This window comes from Microcebus murinus, chromosome 19, assembly GCF_040939455.1.
Source record: "Microcebus murinus isolate Inina chromosome 19, M.murinus_Inina_mat1.0, whole genome shotgun sequence".
NCBI classification, from domain to species: Eukaryota; Metazoa; Chordata; class Mammalia; order Primates; family Cheirogaleidae; genus Microcebus; species Microcebus murinus.
The window spans coordinates 17,663,708-17,685,886 of record NC_134122.1 but is presented as its reverse complement, the minus strand read 5'-3'; the positions used below and the strand labels follow the sequence as shown (position 1 = coordinate 17,685,886).

Sequence of the window (22,179 nt, the reverse complement as noted above, 5' to 3'; positions counted from 1 at the left end):
GGATGAAAACAACACTGCCCTTTTCCAAATTGTGGTTGAGAGCAGGGGACTTGAGACAAGTCAAGAGCTTCAAGCAGCAGCCCCAGGGCTGGAATGGAAATTAGCCAGAAACCATCATTTCAGATTCTAAAAGGTCACTGTTTATGAAAGGGTTCTTTAATGTTCACTCAAAGCCAGATGAGAAGTCAGAAACGGAAGGGCTGAAATGATCGTTGTGGCCAACTTGCTTTCCACGACCCAGTAAACTCTACCCACACCTAATTAGACTGGCGGTGACCTCCCGAGGTTGCATTTGGACTTTTAACATCAGTTCATCTGCTGCACCGCACCTCACCTCATGGCTTTGCACCAGTGCCTCCATTAGAATTAGCAGTGGCTAGAACGTACCTCTTTGACTGCTGCTCCCTGATCAAAAGGCATAGCGACATACGTGTGGAGTGATTAGACACGACATCCCTCGTGAGTTCTTGGGCGGTGTATCCAGAGCCCTCTTAGCTCTCCCACTTGAATGTTAGAAAGGAAGCTGCAAACTCCGCACGTTCAAAACCAAACTCACTGTTCCCCCGTCACTAAACTTTTCATCACTAAATGGAATAGCTGTCCATCAAAAGGTTAAAAGGCAGGAACCTGGCAGTCCCCTGAGCTCATTCTCTCTCACCCTTTTCCACACAACGAGCAGGACGTTTTATGGATTCCAGCTTTCAAACGTCTCCCAAAGTGGTGGCCAATGTGCCCATTACTGCTGCCACCTCCCGAATGTGACATTATTACTAGATTATTGCCTCAAGGCCCTAACCAGTCTTCAAATAGCCCTCTTGCATTCCGCAGTATACTCTCCACACTGCAGCCAGGATGAGGCTTAAAGATGAAAAGCTGATCACGTCAGATTTTTTTTTTTTTTTTTTTTGAGACAGAGTCTCGCTTTGTTGCCCAGGCTAGAGTGAGTGCCCTGGCGTCAGCCTAGCTCACAGCAACCTCAATCTCCGGGGCTCAGCGATTCTACTGCCTCAGCCTCCCGAGTAGCTGGGACTACAGGCATGCGCCACCATGCCCGGCTAATTTTTTGTATATATATTTTTAGTCGGTCAATTAATTTATTTCTATTTTTGGTAGAGACGGGGTCTTGCTCAGGCTGGTTTCGAACTCCTGACCTTGAGTAATCCGCCCGCCTCAGCCTCCCAAAGTGCTAGGATTACAGGCGTGAGCCACCACACCCAGCCTCACGTCAGATTTTAAATCTCTCATTTTGAAGTTCCCAAAGGATTTCTGTTGCCCCCAGGATAAAGTCTAACTTAAGGTGCCTTCCAAGGATCCGCGTGACACGGCCCCATCTGCTTCTCCAGTCTCTATGCACGCCCTAGCCATGAGTTTACAACTGTCCTGACCATTGCTGGAGGTGTTGGTTTCTCTCTCACGCCACCCTCCTTCCAGCCTCTAGAGCTCTGTTCGTGTTGTTCCCTCTTCCTGGAACACCACCCCTCCCCCCATCCCTCTAACTCTTGTGCATCTTTCAGCTCTTGAGAGTTGTGATTTTTCTTTTGGAAGATTCTTCTCAGTCCTGGGAGGCAGCTTGGTAGATAAGGGGGGATGCCCATGGAATTAAAGCATTTGAATTTAAATTTTGTTTCAGATAATTGCTGCATGTGTGACCTTGGACCAGTTACTTAACCTCTCTGTGCCTAAGTTTTCTATAATAAGGGTTGTTAAAAGGGTCAAATGTGATCGCGTAAATTACTTAGCATAGTAGCTGGCACTAAACTCTCCGACAACATTAAATCTCATTATTATTTTGCTTGTTATATATAGATGCTCCCAAAGGCTCTGTCTTTGATCCCATTCTCTTATTTTTCACAGCCTTATTGGAGGTTTTTATTCATACTCAAGGCTCTGCCTTTTTACCACTAATGATTTCCACATGTGTATTTGCAAATCATCCCTCCTTCCACACTTCTGGAATCTTCTCTCACTTGGGTTATTGCAATATAGTCCACTGGTTTATCTCCTGCTCCCCTCATACCTCTCAAAAGTCTGTTTCTACATGGCACCTGACTATACTTTAAAACATCAATTCAGATCATACTGCTTCTCTGCTTAACACCTTTCAATGGCTTCCCATGACCTTTCGGCACCCTTGACATTTGGGACTGGATAATTCTTTGTTGTGGGGGGCTGTCCTGTGCATTGCCAGGTATTTAGCTGCATTCCTGGTCTCACCTATTAGATGCAGGAGTATTCCTCTCATTCCTCAATCAAAAATGTCTCCAGATATCGCCAAATGTCCCTGTTGAGAACCATGCCTTAGTATAAGCTCCAGATGCCTTATGATAATCTTCAAGGTCATTTCTAGGTCACATGCTCATCCTGAGAGCCAGGCGGGAGTCAGTTCCATCCAAACTACATGGACTGAGTGTAGGGTGACAGAATAACCCCAAAAGAAAATCAGGACATTAGTACCAGAACAAGGAGGAACGGGTGTGAGGCTGGCCAAACAACAAACAACCAAAAACATTCACAGCAATATTCACACCACCCGTCCTCCCACTACCTACTTCTCTGTTTCCCAGAGCCCAGCACTGGGACTGGCCAAGAGAAATGTTTGCTCAGTGACTGCCCAATAGTTCCTTCTGTTTGTGACATTTTCCACCCTCGCACACGGTCCTCTAATTAGAGGTTAGAAGGTGGACAGTTTAAAAATTTAAACCCCCATCCACCAAAAACCCGAGGACTCGTGTTTTCACGAGCTCAAGTTTCCCTGCATTCTGCTTCATCTCACATGTGAGGAACATCACCACGGATCCCAGACCCTTTGTGGAGTGGTAGCTGAGCTTTGTCGGTGTTTGCGAACAAAGACACAAGATGCTATGAACCCTCCAGGCCCTGTCAAACTTTATACCAGCAGGGTTGCGTTTTAATCAAAGACACCTCTTTCAGGGCCTGCTGAAATCTCATGTTGCCTCTTACATTCCAGGGATGGTGGAACAATGGCTTAGCTTAGCTGCAACTAAAGAGAACTCAAAAACAGAGATACCGGAACCCACCAAGGGATCGTGTTTCATCCCCCACTGAAGATGAGAAGGCAGAACTAGAAGGAAATCTTCTAACAGAAATATGAAAATATCTCTTTTAATTTCTCTCCTCAACTATCTGAAGGTAGTCAACAGAATTAAAATATAGCTGTATGCAGAGGCTCTCCAACTTTTTGGCTTCAGAACTCCTTTGCACTTGGACAAATTATTGAGCTTTTGTTTATATAGGCTTATCTATTTGATGTTTCCTGTGTCAGAGGTTAAAACTGAAAAAAGTTCCAAATATTTATTTTAGAATTCATTTGAAAATGATAGACCCAATTGCATGGTAACATAAACAAAATGAAAAATAACTACATTTTTCCAGAACAAAAAAAAAAAGGTAGTGAGAAAAGTGGCATTTGTTTTTACATTTTTGAAAATCTCTTTAATGTCTGGCTTAGTAGAAGACAGATTCTCATATCTGCTTCTGCATTTGATCTGCTGCCAAATGTTTTTAAAGTTGAAGTGTATGAAGAAAATCTAGCCTCACACAAATCTGTGCTTGGGCATGAGAGGAGTACTTGAATAGTCTTTGAAGATAATTGTGGATGTTCTTTGATACTACACCAAAACTCGACGAGTGGTAGTTTCTTAAAGCTCATGTGCAGTGTGGAATCTGAAGCCATATGAATTAACTTTTTATGCTCTACTATATTAAAATCCATTGTTCTAATCCTGCACTTTGACCCAGGCATAATTTTGTAATGTCATGCATTGGTCATTTGGAAAATATTGGTTCACTGAGTTACACAGGTCTTCTACATTTTGGCACACTTCATCACATGACATAAAAACAAATCACATTGGCTCACGGGGCCAGACACAAGTTTTCCAAAATCTTAATTTTCACTCGAAACCTTGAATGTTATCCTTGGCAACAAATACTGTCAGTTGCTTTCTTTGAAGTGACAGGCTCTATTAGCTCATTTTTGAGAAAATATCTGCCAGATACCTAACCCTGAATAACCATAATTTACCTGTCAGTCATTCTTTCAAGTAAATAGGGTGTTTCATGGAGAAAAAAAGCAGCTAGTTCAGCTAGCAACTCGGTCGCACAAGTGCCTTTGCTTGAGACCACCGGTATACTCTGGTTTGCATCTGCAGTGCTTAATGTGTACTTCCCATTTTGTTATGCAGAATATTAAAAGCTAGTTCTCAAAGTTTGAGATTTAATAAAATTAATGCTTTTTTACTGCTTCATCACAGACGTTTTCAAGTGAAACTAGCGTTTTCTTTCCCTGAGAGTGAGTGGTGGTGATGAATACAGTGACTACTGTGCCTCCACTTTGCTTCACACCTGGGCTCCAGCAGTTGTACCTGCCATTGTTTTTGCATCATCAGTGCAAAATGTCACCACAGTGAAAAAGGCAAATCATATCCTATTATAACTCTGAAATAGTTTTGACCTTGCCAATCCCCTGAAAGGATCTTGGGGATCCCCCTCCCCCAAACCTAGAGGTTAACAGACCACACTTTGAGAGCTCTGGGCTATAGCATCAGGATCAAGGTTTTCAGATTTAAAAGTCCTGAGTTCGAATTCTACCGCTACCACTTACTAGCTATGAGAATTTGGGACAGTTCTCTGAGTTCCATTGACTTATCAGTAAAATGGGTACAATACACCACAGGGCTTTTGGGAGGACTAAATGAAATGATGCATGTAAGCACTTAATATGCACGTGAAGTTGTTGTTTATTAAGTGCTAAGGGTTACCCAGTGTGGCTCATCTGGGGGATATTCTAGAACATAGATTCCCTCAGGTTTTGACCACCTTTCATCAACCAGTATGAAAAGAATCAGGTCCAAGACTTGTCACCTAAGACTGCAAGTCTTGTTCCCTGATTGGGTCTCCACCAGCTGTATTAGTGGCTTCGGTCTTCCCTGATATGTGAAGATTCTTGGGGACTAACAGAGCAATGATAACCATGGCCCGGATGATTCCCTGCTGTTGGCGGAACAACACAGATAAGTAGGTTCTGTCCAATTATGTATCCCAGGAAAATGGTAATAACTGACACCAATTAGTACTTTTGTGTGCCAGGCACTGTTCTCAGTGTTGTGTGAGTACTAAATACCCACAGCAACCCTATGAGTAGGTACAGTGATAATCCCCATTTCACAGATGAAGAAACTGAGACACGAGGAGGATAAGTAACGGGCCCAAAGTCACACGGCCATACGTGGTTGAGCTGAGACTTGAGCCCAAGAAATGTGAATGCAGAGATTGGGCTCTTAACTACGATGCTACATTAAGTAAGCTGCAAAAAGGGAGAAGAGTGATGTTTCCAGAAAGGTCTGTTCTCCCATACAGGGCTTGTGTTTTAAAGAAGCCTAATTTTGTTCTGAAATGACCTGTTAAAAAAAAAAAAAAACCCTTTGAGTCAATCAGAGATTCCAGGATAAGTGAAAACTGTACCAAAAAGCCCAACTGTGACACAAACAAATATATGACATGACTTTGAGCAACCGGTTGTGTTAGCAGACTCCATTTGGACATTTTTCTTTAAATGACTCAGAGATTGTGACATTGAAACCACAAAAGAGAAAAATATAATTCCAGAAAATGACTCAGCTTCGAGTTGAACATTATCTACATAATCATAATAATGTTCATTGGTTTTCAAACTTCAAAATCCATCTATAGCCTCAGCGTGGAAGACACAGGTATAGTTACAGAATAAAATGTAAATGGAAAGAATTTTGATGATGAAAAGGCAAAAAAAATACAACTGACAGGCATGGGCTGGAGGAAGTGGGGAATGTGGACATCGTCATTCTATAAAGTGGGAAGCTAAGACATTTTACCCAAGGTGGATGGAAAAAGAAATGAAGATGTATGCTATTTTTAAAAATTAGAAAGCTAATCAATACAGAGGGAGGAATGAGTTAGCTAAATCCTCACCTATCATGGCAGGAAGTCGATAGATTATAAATCAACAAATAGAGGGGTGAACATATCATTGAGAGATATGGCTATTATCACCAGAAGAACTGAATCAGAAATGGTTAAAACAGCTTGCTCTGGGGAACAGGACTTGAGGTAGGGAGGGAAAAGTAGCCCTGATGTGGAAGTTTGTCATTAAAAGCCTTTCTGTACGATCTGATTTTTAAAACAGTACACATGATTAAATGTCTCAGTAATTGTAAGATAATTTTTTAAAAGCTTTAGAGTAAATTATGAATAATTTGAACTTGAAGAGAAAAATATACCCTCCCTAATCTCTTTGACTTGGTATAGCAGAAAAATAGGGAAATGATATTTAATACTTATTAGATATTCACCAAACAGGAAGTAATGGTCATTTGAGGGAAAAGGGATGAGATTATGCTGAGGGTACAGGGGAAACTTTCTCTTAACTACTTTGATTTAAAAGTTTATACTGAGAACGTGTTTTTGCATTACTTTTATATCATAAAAGGTATTTTAATTAAGAAAATACAATAGGTAGGGCACAGTGGCTCATGCCTGTAATCCTAGCACTTTGGGAGGCCACATTGGGATGATCGCTTGAGGTCATGAGTTTAAGACCAGCCTGAGCAGGAGTGAGGCCCCGTCTCTACAAACAATAGAAAAACTAGCCAAGCATGGTGGTATGCGCCTGTGGTCCCAGCAACTCAGGAAGCTAAGGCAGCAGGGTTGATTGAGCTCAGGAGTCTGAGATTGCAGTAAGCTCTATGATGCCACTGCGCTCTAGCCTGGGCAACAGAGTGAGGACTCTGTCTCAAACAATAAATAAATGGATAGATAAATAAATATAAATTAAAAAAAAATACAATAGGAAAAACATGCCACTCAAAAGAACATGATAACACTCAAATATCCAGAATTTATTTTTATTTATTTGTTTTTACAATATTTATGATAAAAAGGACAGGATTTTTTTTTCCAAAAGAAAATTTAAAAATGAAAAAAAAGAGGCCGGGCGCTGTGGCTCATGAGCCTGTAATCCTAGCACTTGGGAGGCCGAGGCGGGCGGATTGCTCAAGGTCAGGAGTTCAAAACCAGCCTGAGCAAGAGCGAGACCCCGTCTCTACTATAAATAGAAAGAAATTAATTGGCCAACTGATATATATATAAAAAATTAGCCGGGCATGGTGGCGCATGCCTGTAGTCCCAGCTACTCGGGAGGCTGAGGCAGAAGGATCACTCAAGCCCAGGAGTTTGAGGTTGCTGTGAGCTAGGCTGATGCCACGGCACTCACTCTAGCCTGGACAACAAAGTGAGACTCTGTCTCAAAAAAAAAAAAAAAAAAAAGAAAGAAAGAAAAAAAAGGAAAAGAAAAATGTGTAATCGTTCAATATATTTTCATAGGTTTCTATGGGTAGGCTATATCCCTGTTCTCTTTCCTTTTTGCTTAAGAATAAGAAACCAAGGGCTCTAAATTCATTTCTACTCTTGCTCTCAACACAAGAAGAGGTCAGTCCTCCTCTGTGTATCTACGCAAGCCTTTTTGTGCATTTTGACAAATGTGTTTTGAGCACCTGTTGTGGGCCAGGCACCTTGTGGACTCAAAAGCCTTAAGAGAACATTTCTGTGACAAGCCCCTGCCATTGATTAATCCAGGACCCCGTACTCTATGCTACAGGCGTCCCATGCACTGCTTACTTGGGTAGACTTTGTCAGCATCTTCCCTGCACAATTGTGAGCTTACCAAAGGCTGGAACCTCATCTATCTCATTCTCTGCTGAACCCTCAGGACCTAGCACAGTGTCCAGCACATAGTAGCTGTTCAATAGGTCCCTATGGAGAAAGGAACCCAGGCTGGAGGTCCTCAAATGCAAAGCACTCACTTCACGTCTCTTATTGGATCTCCAGATTGAGAAGCGGGATGTGCATGGGAGGAAATGCAGGCTTGAGCTGGAAAAGGGCGAGAATCTGTGAATTAGGAAGGGGTTGCCTAGCGGGGACGACAATTCTAAGAGCTTTGCAAGACTCACTAAGCATTAAAAACTTCTACATCAATGTCATTTTTTTTAAACCGCATTTCCCCACAATGAGAAATCAAACACTGAAAATAATAACAGACCATGGGCTTGTCCTCAGAGGAAGAAGGAAGGAAATGCTGATGAGATGCTACTGCCATCCCCAGTCATAGAGAAGGATGAGGGTGGGGTGACGCAAAAGCTTTAAAGTCTAGAACCAAAGTTCTTGCCTGAGGGAAGCAAGGGAGGTCACGGGACAAAGTGCCCTTCCTTACAAGCAGCAAATGATGAAGTTGAGAAGACTCAGATGTGGCAAACTCAAGAACATGTCATTTCTGGGCTCAAAATCCTCCACAGGCTTCCGGTCCACTCAGAATCAAAGTCAAGGTCCTCAACTCCCTTCAAGGCCCTGTGTAACTTGGCCTGCAGTACCCTCCCCTGATCTGCTTCTCTCCTCCTTGTTCCCTTTCTTTGGCCACAGGAGGAAGGATGTTCTGCCTTGAATATCCCCAGCACATTCCCACCTCCAGGCCTTTGCATTTGCTGTTCCTTCTGCCTGCAATGCTCTTCCCCCAGATAGCCATTTGGCTTGGTTCCTCACCTCCTTCACACTTTGAGTTGAATGTCACTTTCTCAGGGAAGCCCACCTCGATCACACCATGTACAATTTCATCTCCCACCCCACCCGACACACCTTTTCTGCTTTACGGTAGTCAGGAAGAAGTCCACAGTGCTGGGCTAGGACTCTCTATTTCTTAAGCCACTGGGCTGTCACTGCAGCTGAACCCCAGGGACTGTGACTGGAAAGTCATCTTTAGGGTGGCCCAGACCTGGTTTCCTTGGTTCTGACCTTATTATCTCCTGGGACCCAACCCCAACTGCTCAGGAGCTAAGCCATCACTCACCACAGAGTGAAAAAGCAGAAAAGAGCAATTATTATGCTGCTCAGCAGACCTTTGACGCAGATTAACATCATTACCTCTTGATTTGATCTTTTTATTTCTCTCTAAACACCTAGAGCGTTTTGAATGCATGCCAGATTCATCTTTGGTGAAAAGTAATATTTTGAAAAATCACGACTTACTCGGTAATACACATTTTAAGGCATTTTAAGCTGATAAACAGCTAATTGGTTCTACTGTCCTGTAATGTGCAAAAGAGTCAAAATGATTTGCTGTAAATATGCATCTATATTAACTGCTCTATGCCAAAACCAATTTCCACAGGTGACAGTAGAATTTTGTAATGGATGAGGTGACGGAAGACATCTCAACACTTACGCATGAATTTTGGGACCACTTTAATTTAACGTGTGGGTATTATTGTATTCCAGGGAAGCTATGCACGATGCTGAGCAGCGTATGCTACAGAATACAGAGTGGTAGAAATGCCATTTCCTAAAGGTGCAGGTAGCCAGATATACATAGACTCTCAGGCACAAGGAATAGAAACAGTATCTGCTGCATTTGTGCTCAGTGTGTCCACACAAGATACATTTTCTTTCCCTGAGTTTGCACCCAGGATATTGAGGCAATCAAGATGAGACTGTTGATCTACTCTTGATAATATTCCAGGACAGAATGGAAAAAAAAAATGAATCGACAAATAACATTTAGATTTTCAAGGCTGGAAAACCAGACTCCTTCAAACTACAGGCTGCTGAATTACAAACAATTATGGCTGGTTTTATAGGATATATTATTAAAAGGTTGGTTTGTAAGCACTTACAAGCAGAACAGCAATTGTTAGGGATTACTCTGGGTGATTCACTAGGAGAAGCTCAAAGTAATTGAATTACCTTCCTTCCAGCAACAGATATTCTTTATTTCAAAATATTAAGGGGGTACAAATGGTTTTGGTTACCTGGATTGCTTTTGTAATGCTTGAGTTATGGCTATAGGTGTGCCCCTCACCCAAATAGTGTTCGCTGTACCCATTGGGTAGGTTTTTGGCCCTCCACTCCTTGCCAGCAACAGATTTGATGTCTATTTATTGAGCATCTACTACACACCAGACTCTGGTTCTAGGCTGGTGGTTCAGGGAAATGTGGTGGATAGAGTTTTTGGATGGCAGCAAGGTACTGATAACATTTCTTACAACATGCAGGTTAAAAGGTGGATAGATTGTGGTAGGCTTTGCTTGCCCTAGTCTTATACCAGCTGCCCATTTTGGGATGAGAAAGGCCAGTCAGGTCAAGCCCAAGGTGAGTAAGAACCAGACCTGGTGGTGCATTGGTCTATTGCATGTCTGATGCTCTTCAAAGATGGTTTGGGCCCTCTAATGCTGCATGAGAATCCGGCTGTAGACCACCTATGTACAGAGTTTTTCAAGCCAGAAACCAGGAAGTGGAGGTGGGTGGAATCTTTGACTCTTTCCTGACACAGAGTTTAAAGCTCAAAGAAGTTAAATAAATAATGTGCCCAAATTTACTTCTCAGGAAGTGGGACAGCCATGAACCTGATGACGTCTTCAAGTTTGCAAACACCCCAACTCCAATGTAGAAGATGTGAGCCTCTCAGATAGTTTGCTCACCTGCATCCAGTTAAACTTCTTGTCATTCTCTCTTCCAAATGATTGGTGTTACTTTTTATTTTTAAGAAAAATTTACAGTTGATCTCCAGAGGTGATGTTTCTTCACAGCCTAGTGCTACAATGTCTAAATCTTATCGGGTTTACCCTTTTTTTTTTGGCCTTGACCTTGATTTCTGGATTTGGAATCAAAATTGGCAAAGGTTGGGTGAATTATTTTTCACAATATTTCCAATAGTCAAGTTGTTCAGAGCCAGCGACTGACATCAAATTGTCCTTGACATAGGAATGGGCAAGTTGGCAGAGATCAACCCACCAGGCCTGGGCCCTTGAATTGAGGCAGAGCAGTGTGGTAGGTAGGGTGAGGCTGTGGGTCATATCCCAGCTCTGCCACCACTCAGCAGCATGGCTTTGTGCAAGCTACTTCACCTCTTTGAGCTTCAGTCTCCTTGCTGGACAACTGGCAGTAGACAGGGCTATTGTGAAACTCAGTTGAGTTTCTGTGAAGCATTTATTCAAGTGACTGGCATATGGTTAATGAGAGACAGCAGAAAGTCTGCTTTTAATCCCAGCTCTGCTTTACTAACCATGTGCCTGTCTTGGTAAAATGGGGGTAATGGTAGTATCTATCTCCTGAAGAAGTCAGGAAGATTAAATAATATTTGTAAAGTGCTTCCTTATTATAGTGCCTGGCATCTAGCATGTGTCCGCTAAATAAATAAGTGCATGCTCAGGGACTGGCCCAGAAATGAATGCTCAATCTGCCATATAATCATAGCTTGGCACATTTAAGTTTTTGCTATTAATTATTTTTACTTATTCCTTGGCACCTCTTTCTGCAGTTCTCAAATCCCATATTCTCCTTTTACAGCCTCTTTGGAAACAGCCTCCTGAGGATTCATAACAGCATCTCACCTGCTGACCAATCACAGCAAGAAGAGTGGACTTGCCCTAGAAGTGGGTCCCTCATACCAACCCACAGGTGAGTCTCCTGCCTTGCAGAGAGCTCTCTTAGTCTGGAGAGCTTCTAGTAGTAGACATTGCTATTCACCTGCATCATTTGGGAGCAAGCCTCAGAAGACAAAACGTTAGTTAAATCCTGAATTTTCCTTCTCCTCCTTCACCTCTGCTTTTTCTCAGTTTTCACTGGCTCCTCTGTCCTTTGTCCATAAGCGTTAGTGCCACTTAGGCTTGTTATCTTCCCTCTTTGTATTCATTGGGTTTTCTCTGGTACCTCTTGTGTACTTTCCTGTCTTTGATTACCATTTATGTTTGCATGATCCCAAGTGTCATCCTAGATTTCACCTCTGTGCTAAGCTCCATATTCACAATTTGTAACAATTCTGTGTATAAGACTCTTTCTATAAAAGTGCCCATTCACATATTTTTTTCATGAAGTTTCATGAACATACTGAACCCCATCCATGGAACAATCTGGGAGAGTACCCGTATCTATACTGCCAACACCAGCTGCCTGCTGTGGACCTTAATTTCTTCACTGTCACCCACCCAGGCACTATGTCTTATTGAGTTTACTGTCACATTTTTCTTTCTTTTTATTGCCAGTGGAAACACTGGCTCCCAAAACTTTCTTCTTTTGCCAGCCCCAACAGATACTGTTTCTTGTGTACCTGGTCAGGGGCTACCTTTTCCTAGAGACCATCAGAGAGGGGAGGATCTCACTACATTTCAACTTCTCTATGTCTCAGGAAGAGGCCAAGGGCCACCTGGGCAAAGAACTAAGTGAGAGTTCTCCAGAAAGAAAGAATACCTGACCATATGAAGAGTCTATGATAAAGGCAAATGGTGCAAGAAAAAAAGAAAAGCAATTCACTACTCTTGGGAAAACAAAGAGTCTTTCTAGAAATAAAACACTATTATAGATTTCTATGTGTCCCTGCAGTGAGATGTAGCAGGGGTTGGCAAACTTTACTTTTTCTGGAAAGGGCCAGATAGTAAATATTTTAGGCAAAAATTGAGGATACTATGTAGATACACAAATGACAACCGAGAAAACAAGTTTCCATAAATTTTTCACTGACAATATTTAGAATTATGGATATGCTGAGATTTGAATTTTATATCATTTTTATATGGCATGAAATATTATTGGGTATTACTTAGTTTTCCAACCATTTAAAAGCATACAAAACATTCTTAGCTGTAGGCTGTATAGAAACAGGCAATGAGCTGAATTTGGCCCAGCCATAGTTTTCCAAGCCTTGAGATATAGCCATGCACCACAGTGTATATACACCATGGAGTTCTCAACTTTTAGAATTGTTGAGATACAGCATGACAGAATTATTTATATTTATTGATGAGTCTCAACTTAATGGGACATAAACATGCCATAGTTTTATTTTGGCTTTCAACTGTGTTATATCAAATCCCTTATTTTCTTAATGATATTTTAGGCAGATTTCATAACTTCCCAGTCACTTTTGGTTGTTAAAACTTCCAATTCTGTCTGAAATTTCAAATTGCATGTTGCATTCAAAGCTCTATCTCTGCTCCTTCCTCGTTTAAATTCTAGCACCTTCAGTATGTTGTGGCAGGGGGCAGGAAGAAAGAAAAGGTCAACATGTCACTTCGCGTAGCTGGGCAAGGCTGCAAACCTTTCTGGCATGCTGCTACTGCTTCTCTGGCTAACACCCATGCCCAGGGCTCTCTGTGGAGCCGGCATCTACATGGTGACTCTCTCGTGGCAGCACGTGTATCGGTTATTGGAGGATGCTGTGGTGCCTTCCCAGTGCAACTTCCTTTCCTGATGTGGAATATCTGACACTGATCTAGTCTTTTCCAACCCACCTGGTTCCCTCCATTGGCAACTGATAGCTCCATGCTGCTGGGACTGCGGTTGGCCCATGCAGTATCCAGAAATATTTATTAAAGACCCTCATCCCCTTGGACAGACTCAGTTCTGGATCAAAGGTATGGTTTGGTTAGCAGAACATGGTTTGGCTTTGAGCCCCCTACTTGACCCCTAAGCCAGGCAGTGCTGTATAAGGCAACATCTTCACAAACATCATACAGCCCCAGCTAGGGTCTTCTTGGCTACTGGACTGCTCTCTCAGGTGGGATACAGGCACAATGGTTCAAGCTCAGCTGTCTACCACCAGATCCAGTCCACTCACAGGCCCTCACCATTGCAAACAGGCTACCCCACTGCCACACCTTCTCCCAGCTCTGCTGTTCCCTCCAGCGCCCTTGCTGAGGTAGGCACAGGAGCACGTGAGCAATCATGCTGCCTAAGCAAGTGTCCAATACAGGAATAAGTTGCCAGTCTTTCTTTTACTGCAGACACCCTCAGTCATTATGAATGATTCTTCTTGGAGCCACAGATAACTCATTGAGGAACTAAAAATATTAGAAGGAAGGTGAGTACTGGTATATGAAAGCTTACTTTCATTTGTCTTAGTGAATGGCTATTGTCTAAAATGAATACATCAAGGACTAACGGTCAACATATTATTTAGAGATATCCAGGAACCACAAGAACTAAAACAGAAACAGTTTGAAGGCACTTGATACTTTGGTTTCCTCATTTGGCAGATAAGGAAACTAGTGCTTACAGTTTAAGCAATGTTCAAGGTTTCACAGTCAGTAAATGGTAAGATCCAGATAAGACCCCAGGTCCACCTGACCCCCAAATCCCTGCTATTGGCTCACATTCTCCATGGTCCCATAAATAATTAAAGGCCCATTTGTTTCTACATTGAAAAAGTGTGTTCTGGAAGAGCCATGGGGGTAAAGGAAAAGAAATACAACTTTTGGGTTTTCTAGGCTTCTCTTTAACCCCAGAAACATTGTTTCCCTTGGAGGTACTTCCATATGTCAAAGTATAATTTTCAAATTATTAAAAACATAAATCTCCTAAAATACATAGTGAGCTCTTGTCATATTTTATTCAACTCAACAATGAGGAAACAAGCAGAATGACAAAATTCATTCAAAGGAGAATGTTATATTGTTTTTAAGTGAAAAAAAATTTTTAAATAAGACCACTGAGTTAATATAAAACTGATTAATGTTCTTGGGAGGGGGAATAAATCCACAATATTTAGGTTCATCTTCTCTAATGAACATAAATCTTGTGCAACTTTACTGAACAGAAAATTTATGTGCATCATCCCAGTTTTCTACAAGTAAATATCTAATAGTACAGCAAGTAGGCCTGATTCTACAATAAAAGCTAAGTCCATCAAAGTTATGTTTCCCCAGAAAACCAGATAACCCCTGAGGTATGCTTGTTGCACTGTGCTCTATGAGAACATTAAAAGATCACAGTCATATTGTTACCTAATTTCTTATTTTATTTTTTTTCTTGACACTCGCTGGTCACCCACACGAATAGCCCACACCGGTTACCCAACCTTGGAATGAAGGTCATTTGCCTTTATTCTAATCTGGAAGATAAAATTTCAAAGGATGAAACAAACAAAAGTATTTCTAAGATATCTGCTATCTAGGATGGTGGAATTCTGGAATCAGAAGGCAGAGGGTTGGGTTTGAGGTAGGAAGAAGACAGTAGGTCTTTTCCACCAGTGATGACATAACTGGGAGTAAGATTGACAATGCTTAACAACCAGTAGGGCATGAGACCAGCCAATCAGAATGGAGGGTTACGTAGTGCTGGAGTAGGGTCTTGATGGCACCTGCTGGGCCAGCTCTTTACCCTTTACTTGATGGATCTTAGGGTGGTCTGGGAGGTCCTAGGAAAGGCTAGAGTGTGTGCAATGGCAGTGGAGAGTTGGTGAGGAACTTGGGCCAGGTGTTGTTTGCCAACAGATAGGGGAGTATTTTAACATTTTAACGACCAGTGTGGCTCTATGGACACATTCTGGCTAAATGTTAGTCATGCTCATACTTCTGACCTCTACCACCTGTCCAATACTGACTCAACCCACAGTTACGGTCACTCACTGCCATCCTGCCTAAGACTCCAGCCCACTCCTCTCTTCCATCTGTCACTTGGGCTTTAGGGGCAAGGAAGAAGAACACAGGAAAAGGAACAGGGAGAAGGTCAGGAGTAGGGAAGGGAGTGAGACAGCTCCAGCTCATTCTGAACTCACATCTCAGGGAGGGTGCAGAATTAAATCTAGGACTGGAGGCACAAAAGTGATGCCTTGGTACTGTTTCTAAGCTTTAGGAATGCAGCAGGGCCCCAACAGACAAGAATCCCTGTCCTTATAGCATTTATATTCTACTGGGGGAGATTGGAGATGTGAAAAGTATGTGTTAACCTATGTGAAAGCACCTAGCACAGGGCTTGGCACATAGAAAGCACTCAATAAATGCTATGTCTTCCTCTTACCTCCATCCTCAACCACATCTTTGCAGCTTCCCTGAAGGCTTGTGAACACATAAATAAAGCTGGAACCCCATCTGGCTGAAAAAGTCAACCATCTGGAGATTTGGAAATATGGGGGAACTTCTAATGACTGGCTAATTTTTTTTTCACTTTTTCAGCCAGATGTTTGGTGTCATCCAGGCCCATCTGTGGCAGAAATAGCAGTTTGTTGAACCTCTTTTCCATAATTTTAAGTTCTGTGTCCTAAAATCCTAAGTGGGTGTTCTTTTCTTAGTAGGCAATTTTTTTTAATGAATTGAAAACATGATTATTGACTAATAAAGAGTAATTTAGCATTCAGATTTAAAAATACCAGAAGTTTGGATTAAAAAGGTCATTTAGGCCTGTGCGGTGGCTCATGCCTGTAATCCTAGCACTCTGGGAGGCCAAGGTGGGAAGATCGCGCAAGGTCAGGAGTTCAAGACCAGCCTGAGCAAGGGTGAGACCCCATCTCTACTAAAAATAGAAAGAAATTAGCTGGATAACTAAAAATATACAGAAAAAGTTAGCTGGGCATGGTGGCGCATGCCTGTAGATCCAGCTACTCAGAAGGCTGAGGCAGGAGGATTGGTTGAGCCCAGGAGTTTGAGGTTGCTGTGAGCTAGGCTGATGCCACGGCACTCTAGCCCGGGCAGCAGAGTCAGACTCTTGTCTCCAAAAAAAAAAAAAAAAAAGCCATTTAGATAATTTCTAGGGCTCAAAAGTGGTAGCCCATAGGCCAAATTCAACTACAAGGTAAATTTGGATTGGGTATTATTATGTTCATAAAAAGCTGAATTTGTTTCCCACATTTTAAGAGGCAAGAGGCTTTACATCTGACTTTCTATACTTGGAGTACTGGGCCACATTTCCCCAGGATAAAAATCAACTCAAGCCAAGTAGTACTTGGCTCAACTCAAGCCAAGTAGTAGCCCCCTTTAGATGGGACTTGTGCTCTCCAGTTTGCCATGCTCCACACCACTCCCTATTGCCTCCAGACTGCAACCAAGTTTCAGTTACCAAACATCTTGTCAAATGTACTATTACTCTCCCTCCTACATAGAGTTGAGTTAAGAGGACTGCAAAATGCTTGTTTCACACTTTGCATTACCTGCCTAGTCCACGTGGACAATTGGATTTGTTACTCCTTAATCTTATCTGAAGTCCTCATTTTAGAATTGGGTAAACTGAGGTTCAAAGGAGAAAAATATCATGCACAATTCACATAACTCTTAGTAACAGGAATGTATTTAGCACCCAGGATTCCTCACTCCTAGGCCAGCAATCTTTCCATTATCCAAATACCTTGCTTCAAGAGGTTTTCTTAATGAGAGAGAGAGAGTCACATATTGAACACGTTCTCATTCAAATTCACACATTACCATTGAAAACATACAACAGGTTGGGGCACTACTTTGTGAATGCTTTGCATATTTTTCCAGATAATGAGTCAGGCCTTCCTTTTGGTTTCTTATTGTGGGTGTCTCTACATAGGTTGATTGTTTCTTCATTCAAAGCGTGTTTTTTGCTGCCTCTGAGTTTGAGCCTGTCTGGTGGCTCCTGCATCCCTGCCGATGCTGCACAGGCATGCTGAGTGCTCTAAGATCTGGGACTTCCGCATGGAAAATTCCCATGTGTCTGGGCATTCTCAGAGCTAATGTTTGCACCAGTAGCAAACTATCCACCAAAACATGAATTGATGTTCTCTAGCAAATGCTCCGAGAAGTAACATGACTTAGGTTAAGTACTGCCTGCTTAGGTGTGTGACCTTGGGCAAGTCGTGTAAATGCTCCAGGCCTCAGTTTCCTCACCTATAAAATGAAGGTGATAATAGCACCTACATCACTGAGTTCCTTTGAAGATGAAAGAATTAGTCTTTCAAAATTCTTAGAATGGTGCAAGCACGTAGTAAGTTCTAAATATAAATGACATTCTGGTGGGTTATAGGAATGAAAACTGGAAACATCCTTCTCTTACTCAAGTCACATGATCCTCCTTAAAACATACAGTCTTCCCCAGGCCCGGTGTAAATACTCAGTACACATTGGCTTTAACATCAGAATTGCTTGGAGCACTTTTAGAAAATTCAGATTTCAGTGAATCACCACAGACCTATGGAAGCAGGGGATCTAGTTGTGAAACCCAGTAATATATATTTTTTTAAGCTCTTCCTGTGATTCTGATGACTAGCCAAGTTTGGAAACAATCAATGTAGTTTTCTTCGACTTAAATATCTTTGGTGTTGGATACCCTATCACTTCCTAAAGCTTTTCATTCCACATTGGACAGTTATTTATATTAAGGTAATACCTGTTTCCCTCTAGCTCATGCTTCTACCTTCTTAAGGCCACACAGAACATTTCAAATCTCTCTTCCATATGACAGCCCTTCAGATATTTGCAGACAGCTGTCATGTCTCTCCTGAGCCTTCTCACAGAATTGCTACATTGTCTCAGGGCTCTTTAAAAAAGTATGGAAGAACTGACTCTTCTAATTTGATCTCTAAGAAAATTGAGCTACAAGACCCTCCCCCCCAACATTATACTTCCACACGTAAAGGACTAGAAAATGAGATGTTGAGGCTCTGGAACATATAGGAGACACTGAATGGGAGGTGGTTGTATGTCTCCATTCTAGGCGAGGATGGAAATATCTAAGTCAGATGCTACCAACTGCATGCATGTGTCTTCCCATGCAGAAATTAGAGGCTCTTGCAAATTCTTTGAACATTTGATGTACTCAGTACATTAAGAAAAATCTTGCCTTTAAATTTTAGTCAGGCCCATCTAGGTGTTGTTTGTATGGGTGTACACATAGCAAAAAACTTATCTTGATTCATTACGTTTTGTGCATCTTACTGTATTTAATATTAAAAAAAAAAAAAAGTAGGGAAAATTAGCCAGGCCAAATTGTATGGAGACTGCAACAAATTTACTTAATAGAATTCACCTGCCCAAGGACACGTCTTCAATTCATCCAATTCCTTCTTGATTCAATTTCTCTCTTCTCCCACTAAGCTTACAGAATGCCTGGGTGGGGTTTCAATTCCTTGTACAAACTGTAGGTGTAGGAGATGATGTTGGAGAAAAGAGAAACCATCAGTTGAGAAATTCTGAGCAAGGGATTCAGGAATTGTAGGTCTTATTATTTCTGCTCTGATAGATTATTTTTTCATTGATCATAATGGGAAAAGCCAAACTTGGTGTTTAATTGTGCATTCCCAGGTTTAGTTCCCAGAGGCTGAATAATTGGAAATGACTAAAGCACAGTACACATATGTGCCATTTTTGGCTTGGAGGAGCCTCAGATTTTTTATGCCATCTCTAGAACTATATAGGTATTGCAACATCCACCTAATCATATTTACAAAAGATAATTCAGTTCCTTATTGTGAATACGGGAAAGGGAAATATGGAATTTCTCTAAGGTAAATGACTTCACCATGCCCAATCACAAATGATCACAAATATTAGACTTTTGCCAATGTTTAGGAAAGAATTATTCTAGAATTTCTGTCAGTTTAGTATATATGGTATAAGCTTTGCATAGTGCTAATTCAAGACAACCTAATCCAAAGTAATCATTTCCCAGATTAACAAACTGAGAGTTGGAGAGGGTAAATGTCTTAGCCAAGGTCACACAGATAGTTTGCAGCATTACCCAGGTCTTCTGACTTCACGTGATCCTTGTTGTCTTTAAAGTACCCCTTTCCTACCTGGGCTTCCCACCAGTTGCAAATTTGTGTTAGAAACAAAATCAATTGTAGTAGCGCCACAGTCAGGAAGGCAGTTGTTCAAAGTGTCAGGACATGGGAAGAAGGCCAGGGGATGATGCAATATTACACTAGCAAGTGATGTCATAGCATGATTTCCTAAGTGATTTACATAAATGCAAGTTCTGAAGAAACCCTGACAAATGCCAGCCAGTGGGAAGGCAGGTGTGGGGAACCAATGGCAAACAGGGGAGGGGAGCATATAGGAAACCCAGATTTCCTTGCCTGTCACTGTGACAAGCTTCACTGATTCCTTGGAAGCCTAAGAAAACTCTCTACTGCCCCTCTAATCCAATGACTTCCCTTAGGCATATAGGCTACAAAGAGCTTTGATTTTCCTCTTTATCTTTCTGTTTACTCCCAATGACATCCAAGAATTGCCCAATAATGCTGAGAGTGACTTCTGGTGAGGTGAAAGCAAGTTTAATAATGAGATAAGCTACCCAAAGGCTTGATATTCTAAAATGTTCTGTCTTTTTCACTATAATTTAGAATGAATACTCTAATTTTTAAAATCAGAAGTGATGAGCTGCAATTCTTGGAGAATCTATCTTATGTAAATGTCATGGAAATGTATTTGTTGGGTTTGGGAATGATTTAGGAAGGAAGACAGGTGTATACCAAATACCAAGACTACAGGTTTGTTTTGATCCAAAATAGTGAGGCGTGTATTAATAAGGAAGTTTTCTTAAACTATGTGCATGGAGATGCAGGTGGGAATGGGGGTTTACATATGTTACCCTAGTACTGGTTGGTAATGGAAGTTCATGACAATATTAGGTGAGACCAAACTCAGAAGAAACTGTAAGACTATGTTGAGAAATAGGGAAATAGCTCAGAATGTGCCAGGCCAGAGCAGGGTTTCTTTCTCCCTCACTCCCTTCCTCCTATCTCCCTTTCCTCCCTCTCCCCAACCCCCTAAAATGCAATTTAAGCAGAGTTAAAGACCCTATTTCAAGCCAGAGCACAGTTCACAAACAGTTCACAATATGCCTAAGGATTTTGGATCTGAAGACTTTTCTCAACTGCAGAAGCTGCCTAGAGTGGCACAAATCTCATCTCATAAAGCTTATGCAAAAAACAATCAACAAGACCCAACCCCTTTAGCCCACACAGTGTCAGTCTTGCTGGTAACAGAGTCAGGACACCTGCACATTCTCAGCAGAAATTTGAACTATTCTTCTTTCCTCATCACCACCTCCATCTCCCCAAACACCCACCAGAATATCAGCAACTGGATTATTTGGAGCCATTGAGAGGAATTTGTAAATACCTTCTAGGCAGCAGGTCCTCCACAGCCCCGAATGGGTCATTACTTCTTCATTCTTCCTGCTGGTTTCATTATCACTTGTAGATTTAGTCCTGCACACACCTCTGGAATATAACCAGTAGTCCGTGCCCACTGCAATGGTCATTAAACTAAAAGCTGCAAAGGCTCCCACAGTGGTGATCAACATCTGGATACCTCTGTCACACATCCTCATAATTCTTCATGGTACTCTGGACGGCTGGGGGTTGGAGGGGGAGATTCAGTGCCAGAGGGGAAAATCACTCTGCAGCTGGGTAACCTAGGACAGGCTCTTCCAAAAATTCAGGTCTCCTTTTGTCAGCATCCACAGGGACTTTGGGAAAGCTGGGATTTCCTGTCTGGAGCTCTCTCCAGTTCCCCGGGTCGCCTATGGCCCTCGGAAGGGTGCAGGCTCCAGGGGGTTGGTCCACATCACTGCTGCCTTCTGAGGGTCCCTGGGTTCCTTTCATTCCTCAGGAGCTTGGTAAGGACGAGAGTCCGTGCAGGGCATGGCTCCGGAGCCTGGAGCTGCCAGCCTGGTTTGAGATGCGCCTGGCTCTTCACAGCCCCGGGAGACTCAAGGCAAAGAAATCCAGAGAGGTCTGTGTGTGTGTGTGTGTGTGTGTGTGTGTGTGCGTGCGTGCGTGTGTGTGCGTGTGTGTGCGAGCGCGTGTGCTGGGGGTGAGGGCGGATAGCAAAAAATAGCACTGCTGGGAGGCGAGTCGCTGAGAAGAGTGTTCACTGCTTCCCCAGCCTCCCAGGAAAGCTCTCCGCCTGCTCCCCACACCCCCGCTCAAACTGGAGAAAAGACAGAGTCCTGGGGTGGGGGCCGGGTGGTTTCACTGGAGGGCGAAGGTCCGTAGTGCTGAAGGGACAGCTCCCCGGCTGTTGCTCCGCCTCGGCCGTCCTACCGCCCCTGCTTTCAGGTCCGTGGTGCTGAAGGGACAGCTCCCTCCTGCGGCTGCACCCCCGCCTTTCTAGCAGCCGGGCTAGAGACCCGGGGTGCTAAAGGGTCTTTCCTCTACCCCACCCTTTCCCTGTCCCTTCCCACGTCAGCCAGCCTGCTCCGCTCTGCCCATGCAAACCCACTCTCCGCGCAAAGTTTCGGGAGCCCAGGGCAGTCAGCACCCCGGCTCCCTGGCGCTGCAGCACGACCCTGTTCCTCCGCTCCGGGAAGGGTTAAGGAGAGGGGAAGGGGAAAGAAGCCCGTAGCGCGCTCTGGCGCTCTCTCAGCACCCACCCAACGCGGCATTCTTCTAATGCCCCC

At 42.7% G+C, this 22,179-nt stretch overlaps 1 protein-coding gene across 1 annotated transcript in view; it reads right to left on the bottom strand.

Annotated features, from left to right (window-relative positions):
- CACNG3 (calcium voltage-gated channel auxiliary subunit gamma 3) overlaps positions 1 to 21,695 on the bottom strand; it is an 88,174-nt gene extending 66,479 nt beyond the window's left edge. Inside the window, exon 1 of the mRNA XM_012780167.3 lies at positions 20,898 to 21,695. Coding sequence (XP_012635621.1) covers positions 20,898 to 21,108 — 211 coding nt within the window. The 5' untranslated portion in view covers positions 21,109 to 21,695. The remainder of the gene's footprint in view (positions 1 to 20,897) is intronic.
- Positions 21,696 to 22,179: the final 484 nt, after the last annotated feature.